This window comes from Amblyomma maculatum, chromosome 9 (genome assembly GCF_055883805.1).
Source record: "Amblyomma maculatum isolate TAMU_Amacu chromosome 9, ASM5588380v1, whole genome shotgun sequence".
NCBI lineage: Eukaryota > Metazoa > Arthropoda > Arachnida > Ixodida > Ixodidae > Amblyomma > Amblyomma maculatum.
Genome location: NC_139352.1, coordinates 9945428 through 9966150, shown reverse-complemented (window position 1 = coordinate 9966150; position 20723 = coordinate 9945428). Strand labels below are relative to the sequence as shown.

Genomic DNA, 20723 nt, shown 5'->3' with positions numbered 1-20723 from the left:
TAGAATCCCTTCATAGTAAGGTCGCGGAAAGGCAAAAATCTTTACTATATCAGTTGGTGATGGCATGGCCCTGAAGATGCTGTCTGGTAATCAAATGGCTACTAACTGAATATTTCTTATTGCCTTATGAAAGAAATGCTCCAAAATACCTTTAATCCTATGTCTTTGCAATTTTCTTTTCTTCTTTAATAAGATTTTTGTTTACATCTTGTGGAAGTACCTCTTTAGCATGAATGCAATGTGGCTGTGAATACAGCCGAGCTTGATTTCATTTGAAAACTTATGCTGCTTCTCATTTAAGAGACAATAGATTAGAAATGTGTGCGACCGTCAAGCATGGCAAAACCACACATGTTGCGCCTCCACTTCTTGTCACCGCTGCCTCATACTTTTCGTTGCACGGTGTTGCAAATGTTTAGTAGTTTCATTCTTTCCCTATTTCCTTTCCACACTTTTAACCTCTTACTTTCTTCAAAGGACCATGCTGCCTTCTTTCCATGTTCATAGCCTGTTTTACTTCTTTTCTTTTCCCTATGCGCCGCATGCTTTCCCTAACAGCTTCAAGACCTAAGTAAAGTTGGCTTTTCCTCAGAGCTGGTAAGCCTGTGGTAAAGCCATAAAAAAAAAACATTTTTTTTTTTAGCAAAATAAAAATTTGCCTCGAGAATCGTGATGCTAAGTAGCACGCATGCAGCAATGTCATTTTGTGGCAACTACGACACAGCAGCAACATGCACTTTACTATAGCCTATTTTCATCGAAAAGATCTTTACTATAAAGGGGGAAATGTCGTCTATGGAAGATGAACTGGGACTTTAGTTTCACTTTACTACATCCAAGGTTTTACTACATCCCAGCTTACTATAGCAGGATTCTACTGTATTGAATCACTGCTCATACTGAACAGAAGAAAACCTTTGAAAATTGCATGCACTACTTATCACATTTATCAAACTTCCATAAATTAAACATTCAATATATTTATCAAGTCGTACACAAGTGGTGCTTTTAGTAATGACACTCCTGTGATCACTTTTTGTGTGCAGACAGCGGCAAGGTGCAGCCTGGGGCACCTGCTGGCCCCGCTAGCCATGCATAGATGCCATAAAGCTGTGCGACATGAGAAACACTTCTTGTGATTAACAACATAGCCTTTGCACTGGTACAGTAATTTTTCCATGAGAAAGCCAGCAGTCTCTATAACGCTGACCATGCGGTGAAGTTAACCTAGCTGAATGAAGGCTACTGACAGCTCACCAGGCTTGCTTACCGTTCACCTTGCCATAAAAAAGTGCTGCAAAAACTTAGTGAAAGAAGATTGCACTCAGAGTGTACTGCCAACACGATTAGACACCTCATGTTGGGCAGTGGCTGGTTCCAACTGGCACCACCGACAAGATGCACCCCTAGCTTTAGTGCACAATACACTTACTTTCAGATAATCTTCATGAATCCATTTCACAATCCCCTTTGGGTACATTATATATAGGATGGACTGTATTATGCTCGACAAAATGAATGCAAAATTCAAACATGACTGCTTTCTTCACGCTGAAACTATAGTGCAGGTACATTATTTGTACTTGTCATGTATAGTCAGATGCAACTCAAGAAAAGAATTTTGCACCTCAGAAGACAGTCTTGCAGCCAATGACGTCGACAGACTCTTGAATAACCCTCTTCGAGCGGTTAGCGGTACAACGCAGGGTGAGGCAGATGAGAGGAGGTTCACTATGCCGTAATCAGATAAACCCGTCATGAGAGTCAATGCCAATGGCTGGAAGTTCTCCTTCGAGGGGCACCCTACACTTTTTTTTCTCAAGTTGTATCAAACTATAGTCCTAGATAAACCTTACCGCACCTCTAAACACAGAGCTGCATGCTTGCAGTCTTCAGCATGAGCAAACAAACATGCTTCGAAGCAGCAGCTGCTATAAGCAAGAATGCTATAGAGACCACTTTAACTGTGGCTGCATCCCCGACACAAACTGGTTATCCCTTCTCTTGGCACATACACACAGAAAACAAATATATGGGGTATGCCAGCTACCACATAATTGCACTACTATATGAGAGCCAGCCAGTACAACTTTCACATCCCAAAGTGAGGTCTCTACCCATTGCCAACAAATGGCAACAATTCAATTCCAAGTCATGTGTCCTGCTTAATTTTGCTCCAGACTGCTGTCGAAAGCTTAATGCTATTATACTCAGTACATTGCGGCAATCGACAGTCAAGTAACAATATATTAAGACCAGTAAAGCTCCTAGGCCTAGGATTTTCATAGTGGATAACTGTTTATAAAAGGCTGTGCTTTGCTTATGTGAAATTATTTGGTGCTATTGCAAATACACAAACAATGCAAAAATTTAGGCTAGTATTTTCATGACTCAAAGAAAAAAAGAAAGGTGGCTTAGCTTGGTATATACCCAGCGAAAAGCAATGACTACTTTGGGATCAAAAGTTAATTTCTCCAGTCTTCTGCGCCATTCGCCAGCAGCTAAACTCTCCTTGGCTTCCATGTCGAGCTCGTCTAAGTTCACTGGCGCTCTATAATTCGTTTACAGGAAAAGAAAGGCGCAGCATCTGTCACTCGTGAAAGGCAAGAAGCGCCGCTTGGTGGTGTTGGAGCTCACTCGTTCCCGCTTGGCCCTCATAGCTGACAGCAGATGGGTGACATCACATCCTTGATGTCACCCTAATTGAGTGACTTAACTATTTTAGTCTTTGGTACTTTCAAATTGCGTGGCAATCACAGTATCTGTCACTCGCAGAATCCCGCTATCATCCTCACGGTAGACAAGCGGAATTATGAAGAGAGTTTCACGACCTGGGGTGTGGCACAGCGGTAAAGCGCTCGGCTGGGGATCCAAGGAATGGAGGTTCAATTCCCGGATGGAGACTAACTTTCTTTTTCATGAGAAGTTGCACACCTCTTATGCGTTTCTAAGCAACGCCGGCAGAGTTTGGTGAGGGGGCTGTACAGCTGGCCAGCATACGCGAAGCTCGGCTCCAACCCTCGTAGTGAAGCTTTTCGCTTCAAAAAACATGCCACAATTCTTCATGTGCACAAACCGGCGGTGCTTTCTTGCAATTAACCCTAACATTAAGCCTTATACAGTCCATGTACACACAAATCAAACAATGCAAGGAAATGTGCTGACGCAGTGGGTGCTTGTTCCACGATTTAACAAGGCTTTTTGGAACAAAAGCAAAGAGGGGCCCCACAGACCTTCCAAACCAGCATAGCCACAGCATACCCACAGCAGTGTCGGAATGTTAATCTAGGCAACAAATCATTAACATAGGTGGCATGAGGAAAAGTCAGAATGTACGAAACATTTTCTACCAATAACATTACTGAATACGAGCAAGAACAAACATCTTTAGCAACCATGCACAAAGCCATAAAGCAGAAGATACAGAAGCAAAGCTAACACACACCCAAATAAAGCAAGAAAAGCTATCCTACAAGACAGTACCGTGAGGCCCCTTTCCTATCAGACCTATCATACATCTATAGGGCTCATATAGTTAAACCAAGTAATGCTGAATAAATTACTGAATATCTGAGCCATTTGAAGTTAAAGTCTAGGCAAGCAGATCAACTGGCTTTTAATTCCTATAATTTTATGAACTGACACTGATAGCACTAATGTACACTCTATGGCTAAACCTGATAACAGCCAATGACGCAAGTGATGCGGTTCTAAACATTATGCTTCCATACAGACATGAACAGTCTTGTGATGGCACTATTGTATATGCATTGAAGTATCAACAAAAGGACAAGGTTGGTTGGTTTATTTGGTTTATGGTGTTTAACGTCCCAAAGTGACTCAGACTATGCGAGACCCCATAGTGGAGGACTCCAGAAATTTCGACTGCCTGGGGTTCTTAAACGTGTACTGACATCGCACAGCACACAGATGCATTGCTTTTTGCCTCCATCGCAAAGCGGCCACAGAGGCTGGGATTTGATCCTGTATCCTTGGGCACAATAGTTGAGTGCCCTAACCACTGGACCCACTGCGACAGGCAAAGGGTCAAGAGTTACACGAAAGAGAATACAAAAAGCGATTGCAGTCCTGGCGTGCACCGAAGTAGTGTCAGAAAGGTAGGCAATGTTCCGAGCAAGATGGCAAGCCTGAAAATGACATTTATATACACTACAACAAAGTGAACATGAAATTAAAATTACCCAAGGCTAATGCATAAGGTACTATTGTTTGTTGCATAATTTTCATTTTTTTTGTAGAAATCAAGACTCCTTTTAAAGCAATCCAGATATCTGGCAGAGTTGGTAGGAATACACAGCTAACAAGAGCGCACTAAACACTGACACAGATTATAGGGAAACAACAATCACACTCGCTTCAATTTCTTAACTCCAGGAAGCAAATATACAGCACTCATGTTAGCTATGTACTAATCTAAAGCAAGCAAACAAAACGTGGTCATATCATCATTAGCCTAGAACAATGCTTTCTTCCTGCCCTGTTAAATAGTTCTATGGCACTAGCTTAGAACAACCCCAGAAGAGGCTGCTTTAACTTTTGCAGTATTAAAAGAAAAGAGGAAGTCCTCTGGCCTTAGTTGGTAACTTATTGTGAAAGTCATAAAATGCATGCATGCATAATGCACTTCTAAGTAGAACGGAGATGCTCCCTTTTCCTCTGTCATTCGTGTTTTTCTGACAAAATGCTGGGACAGAAAGAGTGTGGATTGAGGTGGATAGAAGGGGGCCTTACCAGTACTGGCATACTGCAAGTAACGTATAAGGACATTAGGTTTAGGTGGGCTATTAAAATAAAGAAAAGTAATGCCCAGTCCAGGCTGCCTATGGCACAACAGACTAATGCATAATGGAGAACTTAGGTAGAGCCTTTTGCTGGCCTAGTTCACGTGTTATAAAAAGCAGCAGCAATGCAAAGACAGGACAAGCACCTTACTATCTCGTCTTCATGTTGGTACTTTTTTTCAGTAGTGAGTGAAGACCGGGAAGTTCTCACCTAAATGAGCTTGAGGCTTTGACAAAATATTCATTTCATCAAAAGTTAGCTGAATACAAAAGCGTATCAGCCAATTATTTCTAGTCAGAAAACTAGCCACTCAAGTCCAGCAGTGAGTGCTCTTAGAGTGCTTATCCTCCTCATGGCATTGTATGCCCATACACTGTCAAGAAAGAGTGACAAAAAAATAGTTCATCATTCGCATATTCTGGTTAATGTCTCAAAAGGTTTGAGTTCAGCATGAAGGCCATGTGATGCAGCTGTTATCGGACCTATCAAGTTCCTCTGTGCAACTAAAATTAATGAAAGACTGCCTGTGTGAACGCGAAGATGTCTCATCATGTTAAAATATCACCGAGAATCCCCAGCTGTATTCATTACCCAGGAGACATTTGCCCACCATACCACATTGGTACCAATATGTGAACCACACAGCCTTGTACACAGGCATCTGCCAGCAACCAAGCTTTGTCTAGGCAGTGAGCATTACCTGGGATGAGACTGCCAAGCATATTTAAAAGAGAAAACGTTTCCAGCGAAACATGAACACTGCATCACAAATTGAATGCCTTTGAAGTCACCTTTGAGTGGTGGCAGAATCAATTCAGCAACAGAGCTGTCTCACCATGTTAGATTAAAGTATCAAACTACCACTAACTGAACATCCTGCGCAGAGAGATGTTCCCTTGTTCATTATAATAAATTTTGCAAGTTGCACTGCTCAGAACGTCAAATGAAAAGTTTCTTGCTAGTCTGCAAGCGAATGTGGCATAAAAAGTAATCTGCGAATTTGCTGTGTGCTGCAACAACGCTTAATATATATTAAGTCAGGTCACCAACTGAGCATCTACCTTTGCACACTACAATATGTATGTGAAACATTACTTCCAAGCTTAAATTTACAATTCTCTAGAACAACTAAGTTGACAAAACAAGCTGCAAGGTGTCTACCAGGATGACATTCCAAATACCCTGAGTTCTCCAGGCTTTCCCCAAATGCTTCTCTAAAATTTTTTGAGCGACACAGAAAGTCATTCTATGTCAAGAGAAGCAGTACAACTGCCAATTGACGTTGCAACGCTATTAAGCATGCCAAGGAATAAAGAAGAATTAAAGGAGCACAAGTGCCAAATATTGGTTGCATTCTTTTTTTTTTTTTCGTTATGATGTGTCACCATGTGATTTTTCTTCAGTGATCACTGCTTAATTCATAACATTCCTTTCCTGTTACAGTTTCAATAGCCGAGAGATGGGGGATACAGAACTTTTACATTGTAGGCATTGCTTAGATGCTGATGCAAAATGGGAGAGAGAAAAAATCTGATTATAAATTATTTAGCAGTTGCAGGCAAACAGAATGTGCTGATTGGAGTTTCGAAACGTCTTGCACATCACAGAAATAAGACTCAACTAAAATTTATAGTAGAGATACAAGGATGTCAAAATTTTGTCCACAAATAAAATTCAAATAGTTAGCAGTAGTGTTGAAGGAGTAATAACATCAGGCCTTAGGTGGAATGAACATATAACACACATCTGCAATAAGGCAATGAAGAAACTTGGCTATTTAAGGCATATGTTAGGAAACACTTCACCTGAAATTAAATTCTGGCCTATAAAACATTTATCCGACCCATTCTAGAGTATGCCGCGATTGTCTGGGGTCCACATACACAAACTAATACCACCAAACTTGAGAAAGTGCAAAGAAAATCAGCTAGGTTCATTTTTAACTCTTACAGCTGGCGCACATCCCCATCACTCCTTCTAGAAGCTGCAGAACTCGAAAGTCTTGCATTCAGACGTTACCGGGATAGGATGAAAATTTTCTATTTACTCTATAATAATCAGTTGGGAATAGATAAAAGTTTATATATTCTACCAGCTAATCACCGCTCCACACGCTCATATCATACCAAAAAAGTTAGATTATTCGTGCAGGACTAATGCATTTAACAATTCCTTTTTTCCGCGTACTATTTGTGAATGGAATGCGCTACCCGCCGACACTGTTGATTCCCCAACAATTTCTTAATTCCTCTGCACACTTGCGCCCAAGCCATAGTTACATGTGCCTCTCCTCGTCAAATGACCTCATCATGTAAATATTCTCCCGTGTTTTTGTTATGATTTATTCTTCAGTGTCTAGTATCTTGTTTGCTGTTCTTGCTTTTGTTGACCTGAACTGCCCACTCCTGCCAAAGGCCTGATAACAAGGCTGGCAGCATCTGTAAAATAAATAAATAAAACCTAAGAAAGCTTAGAGAAAGGTAGAGCAAAACATATATGTTAAAAAAAAAGTAAAACCCACTGCAGATTGAGGTAAGCACATTTAAATATTTTTAAATATGTATAGTAAAAAGAAGGTGCATAAAAAAAAGTATTTCCAAAAACAAAATGCATATTTTTATCTACTGATAGCATTCAGTACCCCTAGAATAATTCACACTGCTATCACCGAAAAGCTTAAACACAGGTAACAATGCCAGATGAAAATTATAACAGTGAAGCGAAAAAAAGAAATGAATTGAGAGATGAGAAATGAGATTTCCAGCAGGCTTGTATCAAACAAGCAGTCAAGTGGCCTTTTTAATCTGGAGAATTTAGAGCAAAGGCAAAAAGTTCAAGGGCGAAGAAAAATAAGCATGGATTAACTTTTTTTTTTTAAAACAATACATTAAAAAAAAAAAAAGACAACTTGCACCATGATCTAAGAAGTACATCTTTAATGTTACCTTTGCACTGCTTGGTACCGAAGCCTTAGCAATCTACGAGCGTGGAGCGACCAGAAGGGTTCTGGTGTGCCTCATTTTGCACACAGGCACCTGGCAATGAGGTCGCTGAATAGAAAGATGATGTGAATCTGCAGTATTAGGCAGTAATTTTGGTTTGGTTCATAGCGTTTAACATCCTAAAACAACATCAGCCATCAGGGAAGCCATAGCGGTAATCTCCGGTAATTTCGGCCACCTGGGCTTCTTAAATGTGCACTGACAGTGCACAGTACACGGGTGCTTTGTGTTTCACCTCCACTGAAATGCGGTTGCCACAACCGGGATTGAGCTTGCACCCTCGGCATAAGCAGCTTAGTGCTTTAACTACTAACCCACTGTGACAGAGTGACAGCAATTCTTTTGGAGGCCCTTCCTCCAGCAACTTCCACTCCTTGACTGGTCTCATCATCATCATCATCATCAGCCTGATTATACCCACTGCAGGGCGAAGGCCTCTCCCATATTTCTCCACTTGACCCCTGCGAACTTCTTAATCTCATCCGCCCACCTAACTTTCTGCCGCCCCCTGCTACGCTTTCCTTCCCTTGGAATCCAGTTTGTTACCCTCAGCGACCATCGGTTATCATCTCTTCGCACTACATGTCCTGCCCATGTCCATTTCTTCTTCTTAATTTCCACTAGAATGTCGGTAACTTGAGTTATTTCTCTGACCCACTCTGCACGCTTTCTATCTCTTAGTGTTACCCCTACCATTTTTCGTTCCATAGCTCTCTGGGTTGTCCTCAACTTAAGTAGAACTCTCTTGGTTAGCCTCCACGTTTCAGCCCCATAGGTGAGTACAGGCAAGATGCAACTGTTGTATACTTTCCTCTTGAGCGATACCGGTAAGCTGCTAGTCATAATCTGCGAGTGCTTGCCAAATGCGCTCCATCCCAATCTTATTCTTCTTGTTATTTCCTTTTCATGGTCCGGATCTGCGGTTACTACCTGTCCTAAGTAGACATATTCGCCTACTACTTCCAGTATTTCGCTACCTAATGTAAACTGCTGTTCCTTCCCGAGGCTGTTGAATATTACCTTAGTCTTCTGCATATTGATTTTCAAGCCTACCTTTCTACTTTTTCTGTCTATACTGGTTCAAATGGCTGCAAAAAGAAACACCGAAAAGCACACAAAGCATAAGGAAAAACTGGAAGCCAAAAAATAGCTGTAGTATGGCTGCAGCCAATTTTCCATGAAGAGCAAGAGCAAATTATCAACCAATAGAAGAACATCAAGGGCTCCTAACTGCTTGGTACAAGCTAATAAAAATAGCAATTTCACCTTTAGAAGAAACTATGGCAGTAGAGAGGAACAGTTGCACAGCACAAAATATGTGTACTATGCTGAAAACAAAGGTCCTTTAAAAGACTTTCTGACTAACTTTTGACTGTGGTGGCTGCAAGCTGTACCTGCTCCACTCACTCCTACAGGAGGCATTCCCATGACACCTTAAATGTTATTTCTCCACAGTACTCATCTCCTTTGGTACAAGAGGGAGCAGGTGGCAATGAGCTGATTAGCCTCCCGCAGTATTCTGTGTACGTATCACAATTGGAAGCGCCTATGACGTTAATGAAAGCCGCAGCAGTTACTTGGCTTTTTGGCATATACACGGGATAACCCACTTTTCATTACAAAGGCAATCCTTGAGAAAGTCATACCCATGATAAACTCACTTGTGTACATGAATGAGGATACAATAAAATGCACACAGGAGAGCAATGGCAGTGCTGAAGTCACCACACACTGGCGGCTATGCCAGCCAGCCTGTAAAAAAGGCTGTGTGAAAATAACAATATTTTCACTGGTTATTATAATACACGTCACTGCAGTTGGAATCTTAATGCTGTTTGAGCTTGCTTACAGGCACACGCATAAAATTAGGTAGATTCATACAGCAAAGTTGCACTGCCGAACTCCTTCTGTATTTGGCCAAATTAGTGTTCAGCAGCCTTTTGTGAAGCTCTTGTGTGGAATGAAAATGACAACTGCTGTAATTCTAAGAAAGGATAAAAATGTGTGTCAGCTAGACATCAACCCCTATATGAAAACATACAAGTGATAAAAGATGTGCGCAACCCAAGTGTTAACTTCCAACTGATCACTTACCGATATTGTATAGGTAAGTATACTGGGTTATTTATTCTACTGTTCACATATTTGTATTTCAAAAGCTATTAGGTATACCTCAGCACGGACTGTGGACGCAGGCTAAAAAGTAAGGTGGATATATTATGTACATTAGAGAGCTTAATAATTACACAATTTAAATGAACCAATCAAACATTTCATTTTTCTTTTGCTATCAGGTGCAGTGCTATATAGAAAAAGTCAAGGTCGTCAACCTCAAAAGAATTCTAAATGTAAGCATCTGAAAGCTTATACATACATACATACATACATACATACATACATACATACATACATACATACATACATACAATGGCAGCAGAGCACCTTGCAATACAACTATGCATTTTGTTTGGCAAGGCTTCACAGCAAGCACAAAACAAATGAACCAAGATAACCTATAAATTATGGTAACCACTACTGTGCCCAAGATACAACGAACCTGCATTGCCTTGGCCTGCAGACCCTTTACAAAAGGCAATGATAACGTTGAGGACAGAAAAGAGCAATATGAACATGTTGTATACAAGAATATTACAGGAAGCAAAGTTTTCCAGATATATAATGAAACAAAATACTGAAAGACTGTACTAACCTGATTATGCAAATGTAGGCACCAGTGCAAAAATATAACCAGCAACTATTCGTTTTTGAAAGCATTGAGGCCACATTTCCTCCTTTCCTTTTTTTAGCACTTTGAGAACTTGGTATAATATGCAAAAATCTGAAGGTCAGTTCACCATGAGTTAAAGAAAAGCGGCACATAAAAATTAAGTACAGCAAACAGGAAACCAGGCAGAAGGAAACGATAAGGCCTGTCCTGATCAGCTTCCACTCTGGTCTTACCGTCCACAAAATGAAGGTCCTGTGTTAATGCCCCTGAGACACTAAAACGTTTTCCTCAGCCGATAGTACATAAAATATTAAATGTAAAACAAAATATTAAGTGGCAATGCTTGCATGTGTAATAAATCAAGTTTCAATGAGGCCTGCTTAGCTTGCTTTTTTTTTTTTTTTTTTAACTTTTCTGTCCTGAAAACTGGCTGTGCAGCAGTGTGATTTAGAGGAACGAAAATGTTACTCTTGGACAAGGACGTTATTACAGAGGAAAACTGGGCAATATAACGATGCCACCTGTGAGGTAAAACCTGGCGTAAGAGATCTTCAAAAGAAAACAGGAAGTTAAACAAAAGAGCCTGTCCTAATGTCCTTTTTCACGTTATAAACTTGAGATGTCATTTCTCTCTATGTACTTTGCAGCAGATTGATATTTAAATAACCTTTAGTCCTGTTGGATCAGTAAGGCCATGGGGCACAGCTTTCAGAGACACAGCTCATCTCATCACCCAAATGAGCGTGGATACATGGCATTGGGTTGCTCCACTGCACGGAACTGCTACTGCAGTGGAAATGCCATTGTGAATAATCGCCCATGCAGATGCAAGGATGCTCTTCAGATGGCTTTCCCCGGTGAAGCTTATTCTTCAGCGGGTGCACTCAGGCAGCTGCTTGATTCCCACACTGGTGCAAACAGCTATCGCACAGAAGCGTACGAAGCACCTTCCAGTACATCCAGTGGTGACCCAGGCCTGCGAAGTAAGGCAACCGAATAAGCCTTAAAAAAAACTGTACTTTAAAAGAAATTCAACCAACCTCAATACAGCCTCTATTTCACCAGCCATACCTCCCTTACATACAGGCCATGCATGAGACAACGTAGCTGTGTCTCAGCCCATAGTTGTAATAACATACTAAAGTCACCTTTGTTTTAAGCCAATGTTTTTCTACTTCAATGCTGGTATTCACTGCTATGTCTCAGTTTCCATGCAACTTGCGACTACTGAAAGGGAACTGGGTACACACCAAATGTTACCGGCCAGGCAATCAATAACTTTCCACATTTCCTGTCATCATAAGAGTCCTTAGATATTTGCTGAGGGCAAACAATCTAAAAAATAGAAGGCACAAGTCATAATAGGTGCTACCTTGTAACACAGCGCACACGGGTCATATGCACACGCTCAATATTGGAAGCAGAAAAAGGCACTGCTGCCACCGAAAAAAGATTTAAGAGATACTACTCACCTTAAGATTAAAGCATCTGTAAGCATTTGATGAAGAATTGAATCTTCGAAGTTGGTAAAATATATACAAGCAGGTTTATTGGCACTTTGAGAAAACTTATTTACATGAAAAAAAAAGGGTATATCAGCAAAATGGCAAGCGTTAAGAGTTCATAGCGAGAAGCGTCTGGATGAGCCGTTTACCCAGGGCTCAGAAATGGTTTTGAAGAAGACTGTAAATTATGCGCACTGCATAGTGTAAACGCAATTCAATGTTCATGCTGCATGCGAGTTGTCAAAAGAAAGCCTCTATTTTAGATAACTTTTGAACAAAATTCCCATTTTTCATGGCTTCTGGCTTCATTCAGTGCTGGTTCCTTGTGCAAATTCTTTTAACTTTGTAAGGAACATGCGACATCAGCAATGAAGAGGTGATATTGTCTTGCCAAAAACAACTATGGTATGTTTGTAGACAAAGCTGACAAAGAAGGCAAGGACCGGTTGGAGAACTTGTTCCTTTGCCCTCCCCCAACTACTTTCCTACACTGTGGCGGGGGAACAGAAAATAGCTCCCGATTTACATGGCCGAGCTAAATGCAACATCAGCGCACATTTTGCCCTTGTTTAACTTCATTTACCATTCTTTGACGTTTCTTTCCAGTATTAAAATTTGCGTATCTTATTCTTAGGGGCTGTAGTTATGCACTTGTGTTACAGCTGCTGAAGTCGGCAACTGTTTAAATCTAATCCAGCAACCACAATGTCACACATCATATTCCGCCTCCACTCTCCCCCCCCTTTCGTCACCTGCCACCCTTTGTCATCTCTAGCACTTTTCCTCTCCTTCCTCTACCAAGAAAGGAGATTTCTTGAGTCTTTCCCACCCCCTCTCCTCCCCTCTTCCTTGAAAGTGGAGGGGAAGATTCCTCTGAATTTTGGCACCTGCCACCTGAGGCTTCAGACAGACATAATGGCTTTATTGGTGCACTAAAACATTAAGCCAGATGACACTTTCGCAAGCGGAGCAAGGTCTCGGCCTGCAATTGTTTCCTGGCTGACTTCAGTGTACTCTTAATTGACAGAGAAATAGCAAACCATTTTATTCAACAATATGTCTGGCCCTACACAAATTACAATACTTTATACAAGTGACGGTGGATGCTTCAATACCATTCAGGATTTCAGCTTTTCTTACAGTCAGTGAAAACTGGTGCAGGAACCCATTAAGGGGCTCTTATTTTATGCTGATTTAATATACAACAACCTTGCTGATATATAAATTAGTTTTTACGATATTAAACATCTTCACTCCAATGAAGACCCCTTCGAGGATGTTGAAGATTGGCTTGACCATTAAGGTCGCGTCACGCCTACGAGTGGAAGGGCCATCGTAAGTTGCGGAAGGTGAGACTCCGCCAAGACATTTCAGAAGCATGAGTCGGCCTTAACAGCTTGGCTGGAATGATGTAGCCAGCTCCTGCGTGACTAGGGCAGCCCCGAGCGGAAAAAAAAAAGCTGTACAGGCCCTTCAGTGTCAGAGACAGAAGCTTAACGAGAGTATAAAGATGTTCGTTGGGGACATGACCCAACTTTTTCGACGCTCTGACCCGATCATGGCTGAAGCCAGAATGGTGTATTTCTAAATGCACGGAGTAAAGGAAGAGCTATTTGTTGGTCTCGCTTGTAGTCCACCCATCACCGTGGATGAATTTTTCTACGAAGCTGCCACCATAGAACGAGCACCGCAGCAACAAGCCATCACGTACGGCCATATGCATCAACTCTCAGTTATCAATTGTCCTGGCCTGCCTTTTCATATCATGAACTCAGAGAGCTTGTGAGCCATATTTCTCGGGAGGCATTACAACACCTTCACATTGTGCACCTTCAAGCACCTCCCACCACAGTTTCCAACATTATCCATGATGAGCTGCGGTAAATGATGCAGCCACTGCTACCATTGCCTCCCAATCCTTGAGTCCTCTCTCAGGCTGAAGTACTGCTGTCTCCTGTGGCTACCCTGCATTGCTTTTCTCCAGAGCTTGAACTAGCCCAGTAGCCCTCCTGGACTTAGCCATCCTGCGACCAGGCCTGGCAGTCTCACGGAAGGTGGCAATTTGTCAGACCTCTGGCAACCAGTCTCCTTTGTTATCAGTGCGGTGATCTGGGCCATTTATATCGCAACTGCCCTTACCGCCGGGTGGGCCTGCATGGTTTCATGCCAGACGAATTCAGTCTTCATAATGGTGAACGACTACACGAAACTCAAGCCTATCTCCCCCATCGTTTCTCTTCCTTTGGTCCACCTAAGCGACAGTCCCTGTAACCTCCTCAGCGTTTTTCACAGAACCGTCCTGTGCCCTTACAGCCAGCCAGACCCAGGTCTCTCAGTCCGCATCAGGGAAGCTAGAACAGTGAAAAGGTTGAAAGTTGGGAAAGTTGAATCTTATTCATAATGAAGGTAGCGCAAAGGACACAGCACTCATGTTGTGTCCTACTCATTGGTCCTCGTTTTTTGCGCTACCTTCAATATAAACAAGCCATGCTTACTTAAAAGGCCACCGGTTTACTTTCCTTTGCATTAGAAGTTTTGGCCATGCCTATTTTTTCTTGACTTTAGATAGGTTATTGTTACTTTGCACTTGTTCTTTAGCTCACTATGCTCTCCCATTGTCTTTCAACATTACATCTATCATTTTCCTTTCCATATCTCGATGTGTCATCTCCCACATAATAATTTCAACAGATTTCATCATCTAATAAATCTTCTCTGCATGTGAGCTATAAACAAAGGCACTAACATCATACTTTCCTCTTGAGGAATACTACTGGCAAGCTGCTATTTTTTACTTGAGCACACCTTTAAAGGACCCGATTCTCATCCACTGGCCATTTGATAGCTCGTATGATTAAATCTGTGACCATTACAATCCCAAAGTAAATCTATAAAACAAAGGAAGCATTACTGCCCATTCCAAAACAGTTTTGTTACCGATAATTCCAGTATTATTAAAGTCATCGGCAGAACACTCTGCTACAGGCATCTGAGATTCATTTTATAGCATTAGTGGCACAGAACCGACAAAAGTGTTAACAGTGCTACTGGTCCTGTAAGCTCCCACAATACAAGCTCTAATAGAGCTCTAAAGAAACATTGAGAGACATTGTTTTTCTAAAGATCTTGGCACTAAAATAGCCTACAGTGCCCGACTTTGCAATGCTAAGAGTTTGTATAACTATTTTCAAATCCAATGTGCACCCCATTTGTGACAGATGCTGACCTGCAAATCGTGACATGACAACAATAACAACAACAACAACAAAAAAAAATAAAAATAAATGCAAGAATAGCAGCTAGCAGCAAAAAAAAGAAAAACAAAAATATGGCTCATGGCAATTACAAAAATTGGATAAACAAGGCATAAACTACATCCACAGATGATCAAAGCAAAGAAATTCAATCCTAATGCAATGGCAAAAACTATCACATGTTAATTATTGGTATTTACCCAAGCACATCCATACAGCTTTTTTAGGCTGCCCCGCACAGGTAGTGGTCCTAGGTGTGTGGACGCCAAACCAGGATTAATTCTTTTTTTTCAACCACAAAGTTTCTGTGAAAGCTGTGCAACTTTCCTTTGTAGCCAAATGGATGTGCCTGGATCAATGCTAATGAGTAACTATCCTTTAAAACAAGTCAACTCCACTTTCACAGATTCCCTTAAACACTAGACCGATACAATTGCCTTTGTATCATTTGTGCCTGCAGTATTACATATTCATATAATACTGCATTTTACATATGAAAATGCAATTTATCGAGTTCTTTTCGGGGTGGAGAGCAGGAATACGAAGTAGGGCCAGTAACAGATTTAATGAGAGCTGGATGCCCCCGCTCACCCGACGGTCTTGAGGCTGCGTCTGGATGCCACTGCGGTGATCCGGTGCGAGATATGACCATAGCCGCAAGCAGCACTGATGATGGCTTTTAGGCCCTTCAGGGATATGATTAAACATTGTGACTGGGCAGTTATAAATATGCAGTAGGCACCGCAATATTTACTCCACTGGGCCTGAAATTGACTAGTTTGTTACTTAAGCAGAACACCTCACTTCACTGCAAATATGCCTATTACGCTTTATACACAACTTTTCACCATGAAAGCACAAGGCTATAAGTCATGAAAAATGGCAAAGAAAAAAGACAATGATAGCTGAAAAAATGGCAAAACAACAATGAATGAGAAAGGCAGGACATTTTTGGGAACCTGGAGGAACTAGAGAACAAGTTGCAAGGAGGTCAGGTTAAGAAATATGAAATAGCTATGGGTCATTTTCATGCAAAAAGAGGAAAAAGAAGCAGTGTGCTTCAGGGGTCCTTTCCTCTTCTCGCTAGATGGTGCATGGCCAAGACACGGGCTCTGCGCTAGATGCGTTCATTGTGGAAATCAGTTGCTTCCTTGCACGTTTAGCCCATCCCATAGCCTAGAATGACTCTCTGGCACCATACGTAGGTTGCAGAGGAATGTGCAGCAAGACTACATCTACCTAAGAGGACTCTTGCAAAAAGAAAAACAAAAGGCAAAATATTTACTATGTTCACTGCCACACCCCAACTGCATTGCCTCCAATTTACATTAACTGCATGTATAAATGCGGTACAGCTGTTGCTTTCAGGCAAAGACGAATGTTGTATCCGAGGTGATTCTATACTACGTTTTACTTACAAAGGTGGCGAGAAATTTTCATGGCATTTATGCACATAAAATGCCCCCTACTATAAAGCAAAATGTGATTACGAGCAAGTAAACATCTTGAATTTGACATGCTGACAGTGGAGAAGTGCAGGGAAGACGTGAAGATTTTATTTGAAGTCCCCGACTGATAACTATCCACTAGAAGATTAATTTGTCGCTTTCACATGCGTGTCAGTGGAAGAAACGTTAGCAGAAACACAATCCATGTAACAAAAACACCAGAGTGCCAGCACTGCAGGATGTCCCAACTAAGATGGACCAAGGTTCTTTAAAGTTCGGGCATTTTTCCCAGTTGAATTCTAGTGATTGTTGTTAGGAGTGATTTAAAGCACCCATAGGTTTTTTTTCGTTATGCCTGCAAAAATAACTGGCTGAAATGAATTAATGTTTATTTGTTACTTTAATTGTGACTTTAAATGCAAAGGTGTAGATAGGCAAGTTGTCAAGAACCATGAAAATTGTTTGGCCCAGGAAGCTTGCTATGTGGTACTATTGACATATCACAGAATTCTGGTATCACCAAGCTGCAAGCATTTTGCTTTCCCCCCAAGTCATTTATTTAGAAAATAAGTGTTTGTCTCTTGGGTGATGCAAAGTGTGTGCACCGGCACGGTGCACCAGTAACAGCAGCACCAAAAAAAGAAAAAGGTTTCAAGTGCCACAAAAGCTTTCCTATGCAAATTTGTTCAAAATAACCCAATTACTCAAGTGCAGCTAACGACTGCTGCAGCTCAGGCAAGTGCACCAAGCCACATAGCTTTTCCAATCGGACTAGCAGCCAGGTGGTAACATTCCACGGTATAACAGCACCCATGGCATAACGATCGTGTGCGCGGCCTTTAACTAGGGGTATCAAAATATTTCACTTTAAAATAAGAAATTAAATATCTTCCTATTAGTCTATTACAGGGGTCTCAAACCCAATGCTATACGGGTCGCATTGAAAAAATTTAATCCGTCGATCGCGGGCCAGGAGTCTGAAAACAACGGAAATAAATAAGTATATACAATAATGATTTAATTATTTATGGGGATTAATGTTCGAAACCAACTCAGGCTATGGGACATGCAGAAATTAAAGACAAAAAAATACACATTAAAATGTCTCATTCCCAGACCACACAGTCCAATTCTGCATGGAAAAGAAAAGTGCTGTGTGCTCTCATCTACCTACACGCTGGACAGTCAACAATTCAGGACAGCTCGAAGACAGCTGCTGAAAGGGTACAATGGTTAGCACTTCTCACTTATTCCCAAAAGACAAAGAAAGTATACATGGAGATGAAAGAGGGGGCGGGCTGTCTGAAGCCTCACTACTGCAGCCAACTGATGTCATTACAAAGTTTATTTCCATAAAGAATGAGTACCGTCCAACTCACGTCATTCCAAAGTTCCCTCAGATTAAGATGCCTCCTTAAATTTATACAAAGAGTGAGTACCGCCTGGTGACGTGGTCTTTTAGCAGACTTTAGTTGCAAAGCAAATCTGGTGGTAAACAGCTAACACATGAAATTGGCAAAGCTTTTGGAACAGAGGCTCAAATGCTAGGAGCCGGTGGGCCGCATCATATATATAGTACAGTCGTGAGCAAAAGTGGTATACAACACTCAGCCAGTGACCCAGCTCGAGAAAACTGCATCGAAATGCCAACTAACGACAGCATAAGGGACAGCGACAGTGGTGCATGCATGCGACTTAAATAGGACACTGCGACTATTGTCTCGATCTTAGATTGGGGTTGCTAGATAAAATTGGCTTGCAGTTTTCTCGAGCTCCGCCACCGGCTGAGTGTTGTATGCCACTTTTGCTCACGACTGTACGTGCAACCGTGAGCCACGAGTTTTGAGACCCCATGTTCTATTACAATGAATCATATAGTGCATATCTGAAATTATTGGAAATGAATCAAATAGGGTTATCAAATTTTCGGATAATTGGCACGAGCTTCAAATAAGGCTACCACATTTTTTCTTGATAACTGTTCCAAAAACAAGTTCCACATCGCTGCCACGTACCATCCTGCTGTTATTTGTACACACAGGGCAAGGGTTCGGCATGAAATGGTCCATTCACAAGTGGCAGTGTGCACTAAAAACTAGAGAACATGGCTATGGTCCCTGCATAATATGGCAGAGCTCAGGGAAGCTAAGCTATCCCAGAAGACCCTGCACCGGAGAGAGAGTAAACTTTAATTGTTAAACGGAATAGCGTGGGTGGTTTCGTCAGTTTAGGAGAGACTCGTGAAGAGGAGCACTCGATACGCCTTGCGCACCATCACTATGCATGTTCGCGCTGTCGAAAAAGTTGCGTGTGCTCGGGATTAGTGTGACCCTCGTGGCCCGGACCGCTCGTGGCGTGGCCCGGGTCCGGACCAAGGGTTTCGCCTGAGCCAGGCCCGAGCACGCGTGCACACCTCCTGGTAATAAATTTTATCTTGGAAAAAAAAAAAAAAAAAAAAAAAAAAACAGCATGCGTCAAAATTTGGAGATGACAATTGCCAGTAATGCTAGAACAGCTTTCCACATCAGCTTTCAGCATGAACTTCAGGCTGCTTCACCCTGTCGGGGAGGACCTCGCGATAAATCGACCATTGCGCTGGCAGCGCGAATAGGACACGTATGAACGGTGTCAACGGCAAACTTCCTCGCCGTGCAAAAGGCACCGCAGGAAAAATTAGGCGTCGACAGCTGTGAAGTCACCACAACACGTGCGTTATATATGATATATGTATTGGTAGGCGTGCTCGGACAGTTCGCACAAATGGCTCACCTTTAATAGTCCAACGCCGCGCTGAAGCCACCCACACACGAAGCTGCAGCGCGTTACACTCATGATCCACGAAAATCCACAGGTGTGTGCGTCCGCCGGTAACTCAGGTGCATAACGTGCACGGCTATGTCTCACTACCACAGCAGACGAGTCAAATTAGATGGACCTTGGACGAGTCACGCACACTTTTTCATTTATTTCGGCGCCGCCACAGTGGGCGCCGCCATCCGTTCCCACGACAACGGGGCCAATCCGGCGCTGCTAGCGCCGTCGAACATTAGTTTCAGTTTCGACGGTTCGTTTACGTAGCTGCCGTGAACACATTTTAAGCGCGTCTGGTAAGTGCTTGGTAATTGTACTAAGTATTTACAATCATTTCTCTATGCTTACGTGTAGTACGTATGCCTACACCGCCGGAAAGGCAGGCGCAGTACTTAGTAAGTATTATACGTACATCTTAAAGCAGCGCGAAAACACAGGACTGAAAGGAACAGGAGACGACACAAGTTCCTTTTAGTCCTGTGTTTTCGCGCTGCTTTAAGATGAATCCTATCCAACTCGCCCAGTTTTCTATACTTGTGATTATACGTACGTATACAATCCTTTCTCTATGCATGCTAACATGAAGACATAGTACGCGTATGCTTACACCACCAGAAGGCAGGCGGCCTAGCTGTGCCCGTACCTGTTGGTGAATCCCCCTCTGCCGCCTTGTTTTGTTTTTTTTTTTTTTTTTTAAAGGCGAAAGCCTCATGGAACGAAATCCCGTACGCGAGAGTTGTGCGCGAAATCACTGACCCCGTTATTCCAAGTTTGCATCGTTATCGAAGCATGGAGGAAAAAAAAAAAAAAAAAAAAAAAAAACTTTTTTCGTTGCTATAGGCGTACTAGATGTTACTAGAACAAACTCTGACAGTCCCCCATATCAGAACAACGACCAGAACTAGCGACGCTGCAGTGGCCAGTATATTCTAGTCAACGCTTCTTGCCGGGCGGCCATATATCCCATATCCCGTAGGAGCACTCGAACAGACAACGCTCTGACGCGCAAGCACGTGACACGACGTTAATCGGTTAATCTTCTAGAGCACTATAACGACGTCACTTCCTAATAGCAATTGCCTAATAGCAATGCCTAATAGCAGTTGTGACCTGATGATTTCTGTTTGTAGAACATTACTCAACCGTTGCACTGTAAAACTCAAAAGCAACTT

At 42.0% G+C, this 20723-nt stretch overlaps 1 protein-coding gene and 1 long non-coding RNA gene across 2 annotated transcripts in view; both read right to left on the bottom strand.

Moving 5' to 3' along the window:
• LOC146178236 (uncharacterized) overlaps positions 1-20723 on the bottom strand; it is a 45200-nt gene that overhangs the window by 5520 nt on the left and 18957 nt on the right. The window contains exons 6-7 of the mRNA XM_084579656.1: positions 8878-8885; positions 8120-8190 (exon numbers count right to left, since the gene is read on the bottom strand). Coding sequence (XP_084435782.1) covers positions 8120-8190; positions 8878-8885 — 79 coding nt within the window. The remainder of the gene's footprint in view (positions 1-8119; positions 8191-8877; positions 8886-20723) is intronic.
• On the bottom strand, positions 10227-19919 carry LOC146178237 (uncharacterized). The gene is made up of 3 exons (XR_014700576.1): positions 19510-19919; positions 15884-15978; positions 10227-11509 (listed from the first exon to the last, which is right to left on the bottom strand). It is a non-coding gene; the product is annotated as an uncharacterized LOC146178237 (long non-coding RNA).